This window comes from Leptodactylus fuscus, chromosome 7 (assembly GCF_031893055.1).
Source record: "Leptodactylus fuscus isolate aLepFus1 chromosome 7, aLepFus1.hap2, whole genome shotgun sequence".
Taxonomy (NCBI): Eukaryota; Metazoa; Chordata; class Amphibia; order Anura; family Leptodactylidae; genus Leptodactylus; species Leptodactylus fuscus.
Window position 1 is genome coordinate 122,139,024 of NC_134271.1, and position 12,137 is coordinate 122,151,160.

General features: G+C 43.7%; 1 protein-coding gene across 1 annotated transcript; it reads right to left on the reverse strand.

Annotated features, from left to right (window-relative positions):
* Positions 1 to 579: 579 nt before the first annotated feature.
* Positions 580 to 10,679, reverse strand: FAM177A1 (family with sequence similarity 177 member A1). Its single transcript, XM_075283015.1, has 5 exons — positions 10,563 to 10,679; positions 8,441 to 8,617; positions 8,149 to 8,215; positions 5,069 to 5,166; positions 580 to 4,070 (listed from the first exon to the last, which is right to left on the reverse strand). The coding sequence occupies exons 1-5, from the start codon at positions 10,575 to 10,577 to the stop codon at positions 3,864 to 3,866; spliced, it is 564 nt and encodes a 187-aa protein (XP_075139116.1). The 5' UTR covers positions 10,578 to 10,679; the 3' UTR covers positions 580 to 3,863.
* Positions 10,680 to 12,137: the final 1,458 nt, after the last annotated feature.

Below are 12,137 nucleotides of genomic sequence, written 5' to 3' on the forward strand. Positions count from 1 at the left end.
TCCTGACCAAAAAACCCCGTGTGAACTTACCCTTAGCGTTTCCTAAGGCTCCTCTGTGTTTTTTCTAATTTCCTTTTTTATAGTTCATAAATAGGATGCACCAAGTTTCCTTTGGTTAGGTGATAAATGTCTGACTAGTTGGGAACAAACAGATAGGACCCCAATAATCACAATAATAGCAGTCCCATGTAACCCCCCCATATAAATGGAACAGCAGTCAAGCATGCATGTTGCCACTCCATTCCTTGGCATAGGATTGTTGAGGAAAAGTAGAGTACAGCATGCCATTAGTCCCATAGAAGTGAATGGAGTTATGATCTTGTATGTGCATTACAATGACACAGAAAACTCAGCTTATTCCCTATTTTATGAATATGAAATAATTAGTTTGTGATAAAACACCTTTTTCAAAAAGAATAAGGACATACCCTGTGTTGGTGCTCCAACTTCACAAACAGATCTACGCAGACTGGCATTGCAACCTCTATGACTTGTGATGGCTTATGTCAAGAACTAAACCCATTTAGCAGCAGGTAAATACATCCAACTTGAGAAAGCAATAAACCCAGAGGCAGCGGATTTCAGAACGCCACAGCATCCATTTATTAGCGATGCAATAAATAAATACATATAAAACATTCCCCATGTCACACTGCGTTGTGAAATCTAACCACATCATAGCAGGTAGAAATATTCATGGTAAAAAAAATTTGCTTTTTTTGTAGGAAACAAATTAAAAAGGAGTCCCCCTCCATTCACGACCTCTGCCTATATATAAGAAAGTATTGTACCGTTAACCATGTGGGTTCATGAGTCTGAAGGTGGAGAACTCCTTTAATGTGGTGCACCAGAAGAGACCTCAGATGTTGCTGAACTACACTTCCCAATATCTTCACCAACTGAACATTGCTCATCCCTGAGCTTACCTATTTAGCACAGGTTATCAATATCTGTTGGAGGTTAAACACCCAGCACCCCCACCGATCAGCTGCTGCTGAAACTATATATTGGATGAAGCTGGAAGTAGACAGTTCCATCCCCTGTATAGTGGTACTGCTCAGCTCCCATTCACTTGAACAGCTGATTGGTAGGGGTGCCAAGTGTCAGATGCCCACCGATCAGATATTGATAGACCAGAAAAACTTACCACTGTAGTTCAGCATTTCTTGATGTATAAAACATGGCTTACCACAACATTGTTGTTTTCGATTTCCCAAAGCAAAAATCAGCTGATGTTCATGTGAGCTGTAGATACCTGTTAGTGTGTACCAATTTTATTGGGGAGTGCCCTTATTTTAGAAAATAAATTGAACTGTGGTACTGTACATTAGTTTACATTACTTACATTATATTCCATGAGATCAGTTTTCATAGACCTGGCTAATGTTGGCAGATCCTGATCTTGGCGTTACTTGCTGCCAATCTTATGCTGACAGTTCAGACCACCACTGACTGCATTTATGATCATGGGACCCCCTGTTCTCATGATCCCCCATTGAGCAACCACTTGTGACCTACACTGTTGGTACAGGTGAGAAGTGCCAGTCTTAAGTTTCCGTGGCCTTATATTTGCATATTTTACCAAGCTGTGCCAAGAACACCATTTATAATGTCCATAAGTTTCTGAAGTAAAACCCTACTAAACAGCAAATATACATGTGAAATATAGAGTTCTATCCACTGTATTCTAATGGAAAGGTGAAATTCTGTTTTAGTTTAGTGTTACATTAAGCAATAGTGCTATAGTGACATCCCACCTACCCCCATTATACAACAGGATTGCTGTATACCCAATGGTCAGCACCCGTCTAAGGCCCCATAGACACGACAGTGTTTGCTTCTGTAGACAGCCATGTGCATTCTGTTATGCATTCACATCCATGGGGGGCTTACAATTCATTTCATTCGATAACAGAGCAGGATAGGGCCTGCTATATAATCGTCTGTGGAAGGGAAGCCCCCATAGATATGAGTGTATTATGGAATGTATTCAGATGTCACTCTGAGTACGTTCTGCTGCAAACTCAGTCCCACATTGGAAAAACACTAGGTCGTGTGCATGGAGTTTAAATCTGCAATGCAATGTTTTGTCTAGGGACTTCAAAGGAAACTTACTAATACACTTTAAAGAGATCCTATCATTGGATACCTTTTTTTTCTGACTAACACGTAGGAATAGCTTTAAGAAAGGCTATTCTTCTACTACCTTTAGATGTCTTCTCCGCACCGCCGTTCAGTAGAAATCTGGGTTTTCTTCAGTATGCAATTGAGTTCTCTCGCAGCACTGGGGGCGTCCCCAATGCTGCGAGTGAAGTCTCCAGTGACGCCTCCATCTTCTGGAACGCCCTGGCCCTGTGTCTTCTTCCGTCCTGGGTTTCAATCTTCTAGGCATATGCAGTTGGCTCTACCATCAGGCAGAGCCGACTGCGCATGCCCACAGCCATAAGAAAATGGCTGCTTACACAGCTTACTGTCACTGTGTAAGCGGCCATTTTTTTGTGGCTGCAGGCATGCCCAGTCGGCTCTGCCTGATGGTAGAGCCAACTGCATATGCCTAGAGGATTGAAACCCAGGACGGAAGAAGATAAAGGCTGAATATCAGGCCAACAGTGCAGTATTCAGAATGAAAGGACATTAGTAAGTGATACTCATTTACAACCCTGTTTAAAAGAATCTGTGAGATGAAAAATGCTGTTAAGTTTATAGCCATGTTATAGAGCAAAAGTAGATTAATATGTAAGTTTGTGGGAAAAAATCTGCTATAACCTGTCATTTATTTACTAAAAATCTCTTCTCTTTCTATGTCGAGGAGTCCAGAAGGCGGAGCTACCAGTGACTGACAGCCATCTCTGTATATACAGTCATGGAGGGGAGACTGTCAGTCACTGGTAGCTCCGCCCCCCGGACTCATCATAGAAAAGCAGAGATTTCAATACATAAGTGACAAGCTATACTGAATCTTATCCCACAAACCAATATCTCCATCGACTTAGGTCCTTGTGTTCTATAACATGCTGACTGCAGATTTTACTGCATTTTTCACGTGACAGGTTCTCTTTAACCCTTTTTATTCTTGTCTGTAGGATTATTATTTTGTGTGGTTTCGGGCGGTAAAAACAAGATTGAGCAACAGCACAGATAAGAACAAAACATCCTTAAAGTATATAAGTAAAAAACCCTACATTTACGTTTAGCATCTGCTAGTTTGACCTTGATAGACAGTGATAAATGTTCAGAATGCAACAATGAGCTCACAGTTATGGGGCAGGTTTAAAAAGCTTAAAGTCAATGTCCCCCTTTTTAACACCAGGTTGTATTGAGGCGCAGTGCCGATTTTTAAAAAAAATTCTGCAGAGATCTATTGTACGATACATGGCTCCAAATCCCCTGCACAGATATTGATAAAGCTCACTGAATACTATTGAGCTCCCTCTAGTGGTGGCTGCACCCGGCCAGACTTATTTCTTACATCTATGTTTATGTAGGATTTGAAGCAATGTGTCAGGAATAGAGCTCCAATTGTTATAAAGATATATTCTAAACCAATCTGCACATGGTGTTCTATGGTGGACATTTACTTTAGCATTTACATGCATACTTAGTTTGATATGACATATATTAATATGTAGTATATACAATATTACCATGTTAACAAATGGATGACTAGTCCTGACTACTTGTGTGTTTCCTCCAAACATGTAAAAAAGCAGCCAGAAAGCAGCAACAACCCTGTGAATGCAGAGCGCTCCCTGGTGCTGAGTTTCATGAATTTAATGGTACTACCACATACTTAGGACGCAGGTAACATAGAAAGGCACAGTTTTCGTTTTGGCAGGTGTTGCTTTCCTGGTAAATCTGTTCTACTAAGTTGGGACAGCGGACAGTTCCTGCTTCTGTGCCAGGTTTACAGAGTCATCTCCTTCCATGACAAAACTGATATTGACAAAGGAACTGGCGGCTTCAGGCTGGTCTGACTGAGCGATAGGTTCACTCTGTTGCTGACCATGTTGCTCTTGGTATTGTTTCTCTGCCTGCTCAGACATTTCATTTTCCTCTTCCTCCTCTTCAACCTAGAGAGAGAGATGCTTCACTGTTAGAAAACAGTTCATATAATATCTATCTACACACACACACAACCTTAAGACTATTCTTATGTCCCAATATACATGGATCAGTAAAAACTCTAAAACCACTTGCTTAGGTAATCTGTGTGCCACCTAAATAAATATGCCCAGTCGAGGCACAGACTCCACAAGATCTGTGAAGGTGCCCTGTGGCATGCAGAGCCAAGACGTTACTAGCAGATCCTCAAGTCCTGTACACTATTAGGTGGGGCCTGCAAGTAGTGGACTTGTTTATTTTCAGCACATCTCACAAATGCTGAGATCTGGGGAATTTGGAGGGCAAGTCAGCACCATCAGCTATTTGTCACATTTCTCAAACCATTCCTGACCAATATTTGCAGTGTGGCAGGGCACTGTCCTGCTGAATGAGGACATTGCCATTAGGAAATCCCTATTGGTTAGGTGGAATGTGTCAAATTAACATCTACATTAATATCTGGACCTAAGTTAAACCAGTAAGACATTGCCCTGAGTATCACAACGCCTCTGCCAGCTGGATTCCTTCCCATAGTGCATTCGGCTATCATCTATTGCCTGAACCAGGTCACCTTCTTCCATGTATTCTCCAAGAGCGGATTTCCAATGCCAATGGCATTCTATGGATTTGGTATGAGGGATATGCACATAGTGAGCTTTACATATCAAACACAATCATATCAATTATGATGCAGGATACCTGTAAGGGTGAATGAAAATATGTTCACAGATACACAGCTTCAGGGTTAACTAGCTATATAATAACTCTACGATACTCATTATTCTCATATACACAGTGGTTATTAGTTTCACATATCCTTGTTGTATCATGATCTGTTTGTAGCCAATTTATAGCAAGAACAGAGCTGAAAATATGCATTTACTGTTATACACCAATTACATGTCCTGACAAAACACACTCAGCATATATATAATAAGTCTGAGCAGAGGACATAGTCCGTACATACCTCTTTTTGCATTCTGTAATATTCATCAATGGCATACTGGTACTTCGGTGTGCTAACCCCCAGAACCGATGCTATTTTTTCTCCTAAGAAGTCACAAACTGAAAGAACAGAAGAGATTACATAATAAGTAGTAAATGACATCACAACAAACGTCTGTTTCACCGCATCACAGCAGCAAGACCCCCACCCTGTGCTTCTACTGAACCAAACTTACATTGCTGCACAACAACATGGGGAAGGGTTTGTAGTCACTTACAAAATGCCTTACATTTATGGGTAATATTACAGCATATTGTCTGCCGCACACTATAGTATCACTGTCAGGCTTAATTGCTAGGGATTTAATATCCAAAATGGTGGTGCCTGGGCTTAATCTCCTGGGGAGGGTCTCTGCACCCAGTCCTAGCCATTATAAAACCTGGCTCCGCCATTAGCTCACACCATCACTCCTTGGCCATAGCACTCAGCAGGACTGTCCAGAAAAAAATAGAAGGAAAGGAAGACTTGGAGGGGAGACAGCTGGAGCTGTCAATACAAAGACCCCTTCCCTACCCAATTGACTGCAGGCAGGAAGACAGACCAGAGCCCTGAAATGGGGTGTTGAAGACACTTCAATAGACTACAGGTCTTGAGGTAGAAGGCATGCTACATTAGCACCCTCTTTGTAATGTATTGTTTGACTAGACCTTCAATAAGTTTTTGCAGATAAATTAGAATTATTCAGTAATGATGTTAAAAGGCAAAACTGCTAGAGAGGTGACCATGACATTGTGGGATAAACCTTTTGTTGGTCTGAGCTATCCCAGAGACATATTATCAGACACACTATGTGGATATGATCAAATGCAGGTTCCAGACATGATCTGAAAATGCGCTTCTAAGGTGTAAAACGACAAGTAGTTTGTTGAAGTTGTACACTATATAAGACTGCTCCATAGCGTTAATAATACTCCTCATGTTACCTTGTACACTAAACAAGGACAAACTACAGGAAACAATTATGGAATAAACAATGGTCACCTCCTGGCATATCTATGTAAGGTGTGTCTGCGGTATAGAAGAGAATACTGCATATACACCTGAAACATGAGAAGGAAGAGGAAGTGGGAAAAGATTAAACAATGTTTCCCCTGAAATAAGACCCAAGGTTTGACCAGAGCAGGTATGACAGATTCCGCTTGAAGATTTCCATTGATGGAGCGCCCACCACCTCCCGTGGCAGCCTATTCCACTCTCTCACTACCCTCACTGTCAGAAAGTTTTTCCTAATGTCTAATCTGTATCTCTTTCCCTTTAGTTTCATCACATTGCTTCTTGTACTTCCTTGTGCTAATGAGAATAGGGTAGATCCCTCTGCACCGTGACTACCTTTCAGATATTTGTAGACTGCTATTAAATCTCCCCTCAGCCTTCTCTTCTGCAAACTAAACAATCCCAATTCTTTTAGCCGCTCCTCATAGGACATGGTTTGCAGACCTTCCACCATTTTGGTTGGGTCAAACACTGGTGGTTGTCTCTGCAAGGGAGGGGACTGATAGGACCCCCCCCCCCCTCAAAATAAAAATAAAAAAAATCTCTTCATCTCTAGTATTGGGTAGCAGTTGCTTAATGAATACCCAAATATGTGCTGAACTATTGGTATAATGCTAAGGCATGCTTCTATGCCAGAATATGGAGCCGTATGGTAGAACATGAAGTCTCTAGCCCAGATTCTATTTCTATGTGCTTCCAAGTATGGTCCATAGACATAGACATAAATGCACTGGTTCTAGTCTGGAGTGGTTGACAAGAAATGAGTGTTTGTCTGACAATCCCATTCCACCACATTCTAAGAGGAGACTCTCCAAGTTGGTCACGCTCTCCCTGTAGCCATCAGTTAACAGCTATTCGCCCTGAACTCTCTGTAACCTGAACCCTTATGAAGGCTGAGCGTGTATGTGTCCTGTATAGAGAGAAGGAGGTGAACAGTGACATATCTCTCCAATGGAAGAACAAAGGAACAGCCATGTTGAAATTCAACATACCTGGCCCTTCTTCCCCAAGACAGAGGCCAAACAAATGTTAAGTGAACACCCAACATACATTAGATCAGGTCAGCCAGTTCTGCAGAAAGTGCCCACCCTTAGTGCCAAGGCCACTATAAAGGGAACCCGTCACGAACTTGCAGCCCCTAAAATGCCACTACTGTGTTACAGCACATGGGGCTAAATAAGGAAATTTGTCACTATACCAATTTATTTGTAGCTGCATTATTGATAAAAAAACAAACAAAAAAAAAAAACAAGCCCGGCCACATGCAAATTTCTCTGGAAAGTCATGAAGGTGGCTCATCCAAACAGACATGCTGGCTGGCCCCTTTCTGGCTTGACTGATGTAGATCTGGTGCGATTCATCCTCACAAGCCAACCCAAGCACACAGTTAAAGACAAGGCCAGTACACCGCCTTCATTACTGCTGCTGTGTTGGAGCCGGCTTGTCATGATGAATCCCAGTCGGAGGAACATTAACCCCATTCATGGTCCGGGGCACAGGCAGTTCTATATACTGCAGGAAAGCTGACAGTGTGCTGAATTCAGCGTACTATCGGTTTTCCCGATCTGTACCCTGGGTAAAGCACTATCGGTCCTGGTATCGTAGCGCTTTACAGTCAGAAGGGCGTTTCTGACAGTTAGCCAGGGAAGTCCTTCTTCACAGCAGCGCCTATGACGCTGTACTGTGTGAGCGGGGAGGAACGCCCCCTCCCCTCCTGATAATACTTGTCTATGGACGAGTACTGTGAGCAGAGGGAGGGGGAGTTCCTCCCTGCTCACACTGTACAGAGCGATAGGCGCTGCTGTGAAGGAGGACGTCCCTGGCTAACTGTCAGAAACGCCTTTCTGACTGTAAAACGCTACAGTACTGGGACCGATAGCGCTTTACCCGGGGCACAGATTGGGAACGCCGATAGTGCGCTGAATTCAGCGCACTGTCGGCTTTCCAGCAATATATATAGAACTGCCTGTGCCCAATCTGATGAAAGGTCCTCTTTAAAGATGGACATTATCTGTAATCCAGTAGAAACTGGTGAATGGACAACATACCTGAAAGCGTGGAGGTTGCAACTCTCAGCATGTAGAACCAGAGATATGGCCCCCAGGTTAACTTTGCCTGCAAGAACCATATACAGAAAGTAAAATGTTCAATTTCCCTCTACCTGCATTAATAATGTTGCATTGGCCCCACCACCTCTCCTTGGCCAATACCATCGTTTGCCTACGTTGTACAAATGTCTCTATATACAGGTACTACCAACTAGTGAAGCAGTGGTCCAAATATTACGATTTTGACAATTATATCACAAATAAAGAAATCTATAGATCTGATGTCACTTACTGGGTCAACAGATGGCAAAAGATCTCTTTTCTCCTGCAGCTCTTCTTCCTCGTCCGTACTATATTCCTCCATGGTTTCACCACTGGCAAAGTGGATAATTCTTCGAGGAATTTTTTTCTTCCTCCGGACATCTCCGAGCTCCACGCTTTCAAACTCGCGATCACCGCTAACCACAACCTGTGTCAAGAAAGTTAGAATTAAATATGTCACTTATTACATCACTGTGGGATTTTCAATCTAAAATGGTATTTTATAAATTATTAGATTAGATGTTTATGGCAAATTGTATTAAAGGGATTTTCTAATAGTGATCGAAATTGATGAAAAGTATCAGACACAGTCAGAAAGCCCCCTAGTGAAATTGAAAGCCTTTTCATGACAACCGCAGTTTTCACAGGATACAACTGGCTTTCTAAGGCTGGTCTTACACGACCGTAGTGGTTTTTGCAGTCCGCAATTTGCGGATCCGCAACACAAATTTCACTCTAAAAACTCATTCCGCAGACATCTGTGCCCAACTGCAAACGTTCCGTGTGTATCAGCATTATGTGGATCCGCAAAAAAAAAAAAAAAAAAACACCACAAAACACACATGTTGACATTTGCAATTGCGGATACACACTGATGTAGGTTCAGTATATATCCGCATAACTGCACGCACCCATAGACAGTCTGTGCCGTAAAAACACGGCCATTACAGACATGCAGTATACAGTCCGGACCACGGTTACGGCACGCCACACCACGGACAAAATCTATGGTGGTGTAAGAGGCCGCATAAAAAACAGTGGGTCCGCAATTTAAAACCCGCAATTGCGGACCATTTGCGGTCTTAAACTACGGTTGTGTAAGACCAGCAAGTCTCACTTGTGGTCTGCATTTCCTTTGTCAATATATTCCCCCGTCAGATAAGACCAACGCCTTAAGACCAATGAACTGCCTTGGTAGTTCCGAGCACACTTCCTTCATACTACACCGCATGGTTCCATCTTTATGCAAACTCACAGTATGTCTTAGGTAATTTGGCCCCATCTTGCACAGGATGTCACAAATGATGCTCTGCACACTATGAAACCTGGTGTTTGTCAAGATGCAACTGTACCCAATTATAATAATACTACATTGATATTTATAGGTCCCCAACATATCCTGCAGCATTTTGCAAATCCCAGGGTTTAGCTAGAGACAAAATAAGATATAGTAAGTAAAATACAGAGTAATAAATCAATTCACAAGAGAACCTACAAGTAGTGATGCAGAAGGGGGTGACACAAGAGGTAAGGTCTCTGGCTGGTATGCCTCAGTTACGGTACAATACAAGCCCTCTGTTCCATAGTTACATAGTAGATGAGGTTGGATAAAGACATTAGTCCATCAAGTCCAACCTATAACCCTACAATCCCCTACAGTGTTGATCCAGGGGAAGGCAAAAAAAACCCCATGAGGCTACATAGACGTTATCATTTCATGCATTTCTATGGCTAAGATTAGGACACAATGCCAAGTCACGGCTATCAATGTCAACCAGCTGTAGACCGCTGTTTATGGTCACACTATGATCACATGGACCAGATTTGCATGTTGCAAATCCAGCATTTATTTTACTACAAGGTCCGCAGCCATAATGTGACAGATTTCTGCCACAGGTAGATCCTCGCATGATTCAGTCCCACTATTACGATTCATGGGGCTCATCCTCTGCATTTCTACCATAGTACATAGGATACTTATTTTTGCAGTTGTGCCCTGAAAATTCCTGTTGCGTGTGAACAAGGTTGGAAACCCATAGTTCCTTACATGTGAGGCAGACGGGTGGATTTTAGAAGAAACTATATGCCAAAATCTATGTCAAAGCCCACAAGAGTGATCTGGAGGGAAACTACAACTCCCAGCATGGCATGGCAGCTGTTTCCTAACCAATGGACTAGGCTGGAACTCCATAAAGACTAATGTAGCAGAGGTGACATTGTTGTAGAGCAGCAGGTTACACGGCACATACAGTATATACACCAGCAGGACGGTACTTGGACAGTTGGCACCTGTACACCCGTATATACCATGCCAGGGCCGCCTGTGACGTGGCAGGAATACATATATAGAAAACTACCCGGAAACCACTCACCTCTCCTGAAGCCATGGGAAGAGATCTTATATATCAACTGACCGCTCCCAAGCCCAAAGCTGCCGGGCAACAACACGGAGATGAAGGCTCGCGGCTCCGCCCTGCTGTGCGCTCCACGCCTCGGCCTCAGACACTTCCGTGCGGCTCACACCGCTATGTAAGCAAAGTCTATGACTACACGGTAGTTTACTCATTCACATAGCACCACGGCCGTACCGTTCTGTGAGTAGGTCACTAGATGGCGCCGTAGGGTAAGGGTGACGTCAGGGCAGATGCTGAATCCACGAATAGCCACTAGATGGCAGTGTAGGGCTGGTGACGTCAGAGCTCCTTTAGCTTGTAGTAGTGGGCATGGCGTGCCTGTAATCCCAGCTACATTGGACACAACACAGACCTCTTATACATGAAAATACATTTATTTCATGTTTTTCCAATTCACATTTTAGTTTTACGTTATAATTATTTCTTTCTATATCTCATCCCTTGGTAGCTCAGACCTGGCCCTCTCCTTGGTATCTTAGACCTGGTCTTCTCCTGGATCTCCTCATACCTCACCGACCGCACATTCAGTGTCTCCCACTCGCACACCACCTCCTCACCTCGCCCTCTCTCTGTAGGTGTCCCCCAGGCCTCCGTCCTAGGACCCCTCCTGTTCTCCATCTACACCCATGGCCTAGGCCAACTCATAGAATCTCATGGTTTCCAATACCATTGCTATGCCAATGATACTCCAATATACATCTCTGGACCAGACATTACCTCCCTGCTGGCCAGAGTTCCAGAGTCTAGTGGCCGTAGCCACCTTTCTCTTGTCCCACTGTCTCCCCATCACCATCTTCGCCCCACCTCGCACACCCCCTCCACCTGACCCAGCTATCAAAGTTAATAGAACCACGCTTACTGCTGTCCCATGGGTCGGCTGCCTTGGGATAACCTTGGACTCTGACCTATCCTTCAAGTCACACATCCAAAGCTCGACACTTCCTACCACCTCCAACTCAAGAACATCCACCGGATCCGCTTCCTCCTCACCCCTGAAATTACAAAGATGCTCGTCCATGCCCTCATAATCTCCCACTTAGACTACTGTAACACCATTCTCCATAGGCTCCCAGCAAAGACCCTCGCACCCCTCCAGTCCACCTTAAACTGTGCTGCCCGCTTAATTCACCCCTCTCCCTGTCCTTCATCAGCTGCTCCCCTCTGCCGGTCCCTCCACTGGCTACCTGTTGCCCAGCAAATAGAGTTCAAGTTACTAACACTGACATACAAAGCCATCCACAACCTGTCCCCTCCATATATCTCTGACCTAATCTCCCGCTACCTGCCCACACGTAACCTCAGATCCTCCAAAGTCCTCCTACTCTGCACGACTCTTATCCACTCTTCACATAACAGTCTCCAAGATTTCTCCAGTGCATCCCCAATACTCTGGAACTCCTTACCAAGACACATAAGACTGATCCCCACAACCACAGGCTTCAAGAAGGCCCTGAAGACTTACGTATTCAGGAAGGCCTACAACCTCCAATAACACTACTGTCACCACATCACCATGTGAACAGTCTCCCCCTC

Coding starts and splice junctions, on each gene's coding strand:
- FAM177A1 (XM_075283015.1), bottom strand. Junction 8,216..8,440: donor TTTTGCCATCTGTTGACCCA/GTAAGTGACATC, acceptor TGGTTCTTGCAG/GCAAAGTTAACCTGGGGGCC. Junction 4,071..5,068: donor ATTACAGAATGCAAAAAGAG/GTATGTACGGAC, acceptor CTCTCTCTCTAG/GTTGAAGAGGAGGAAGAGGA.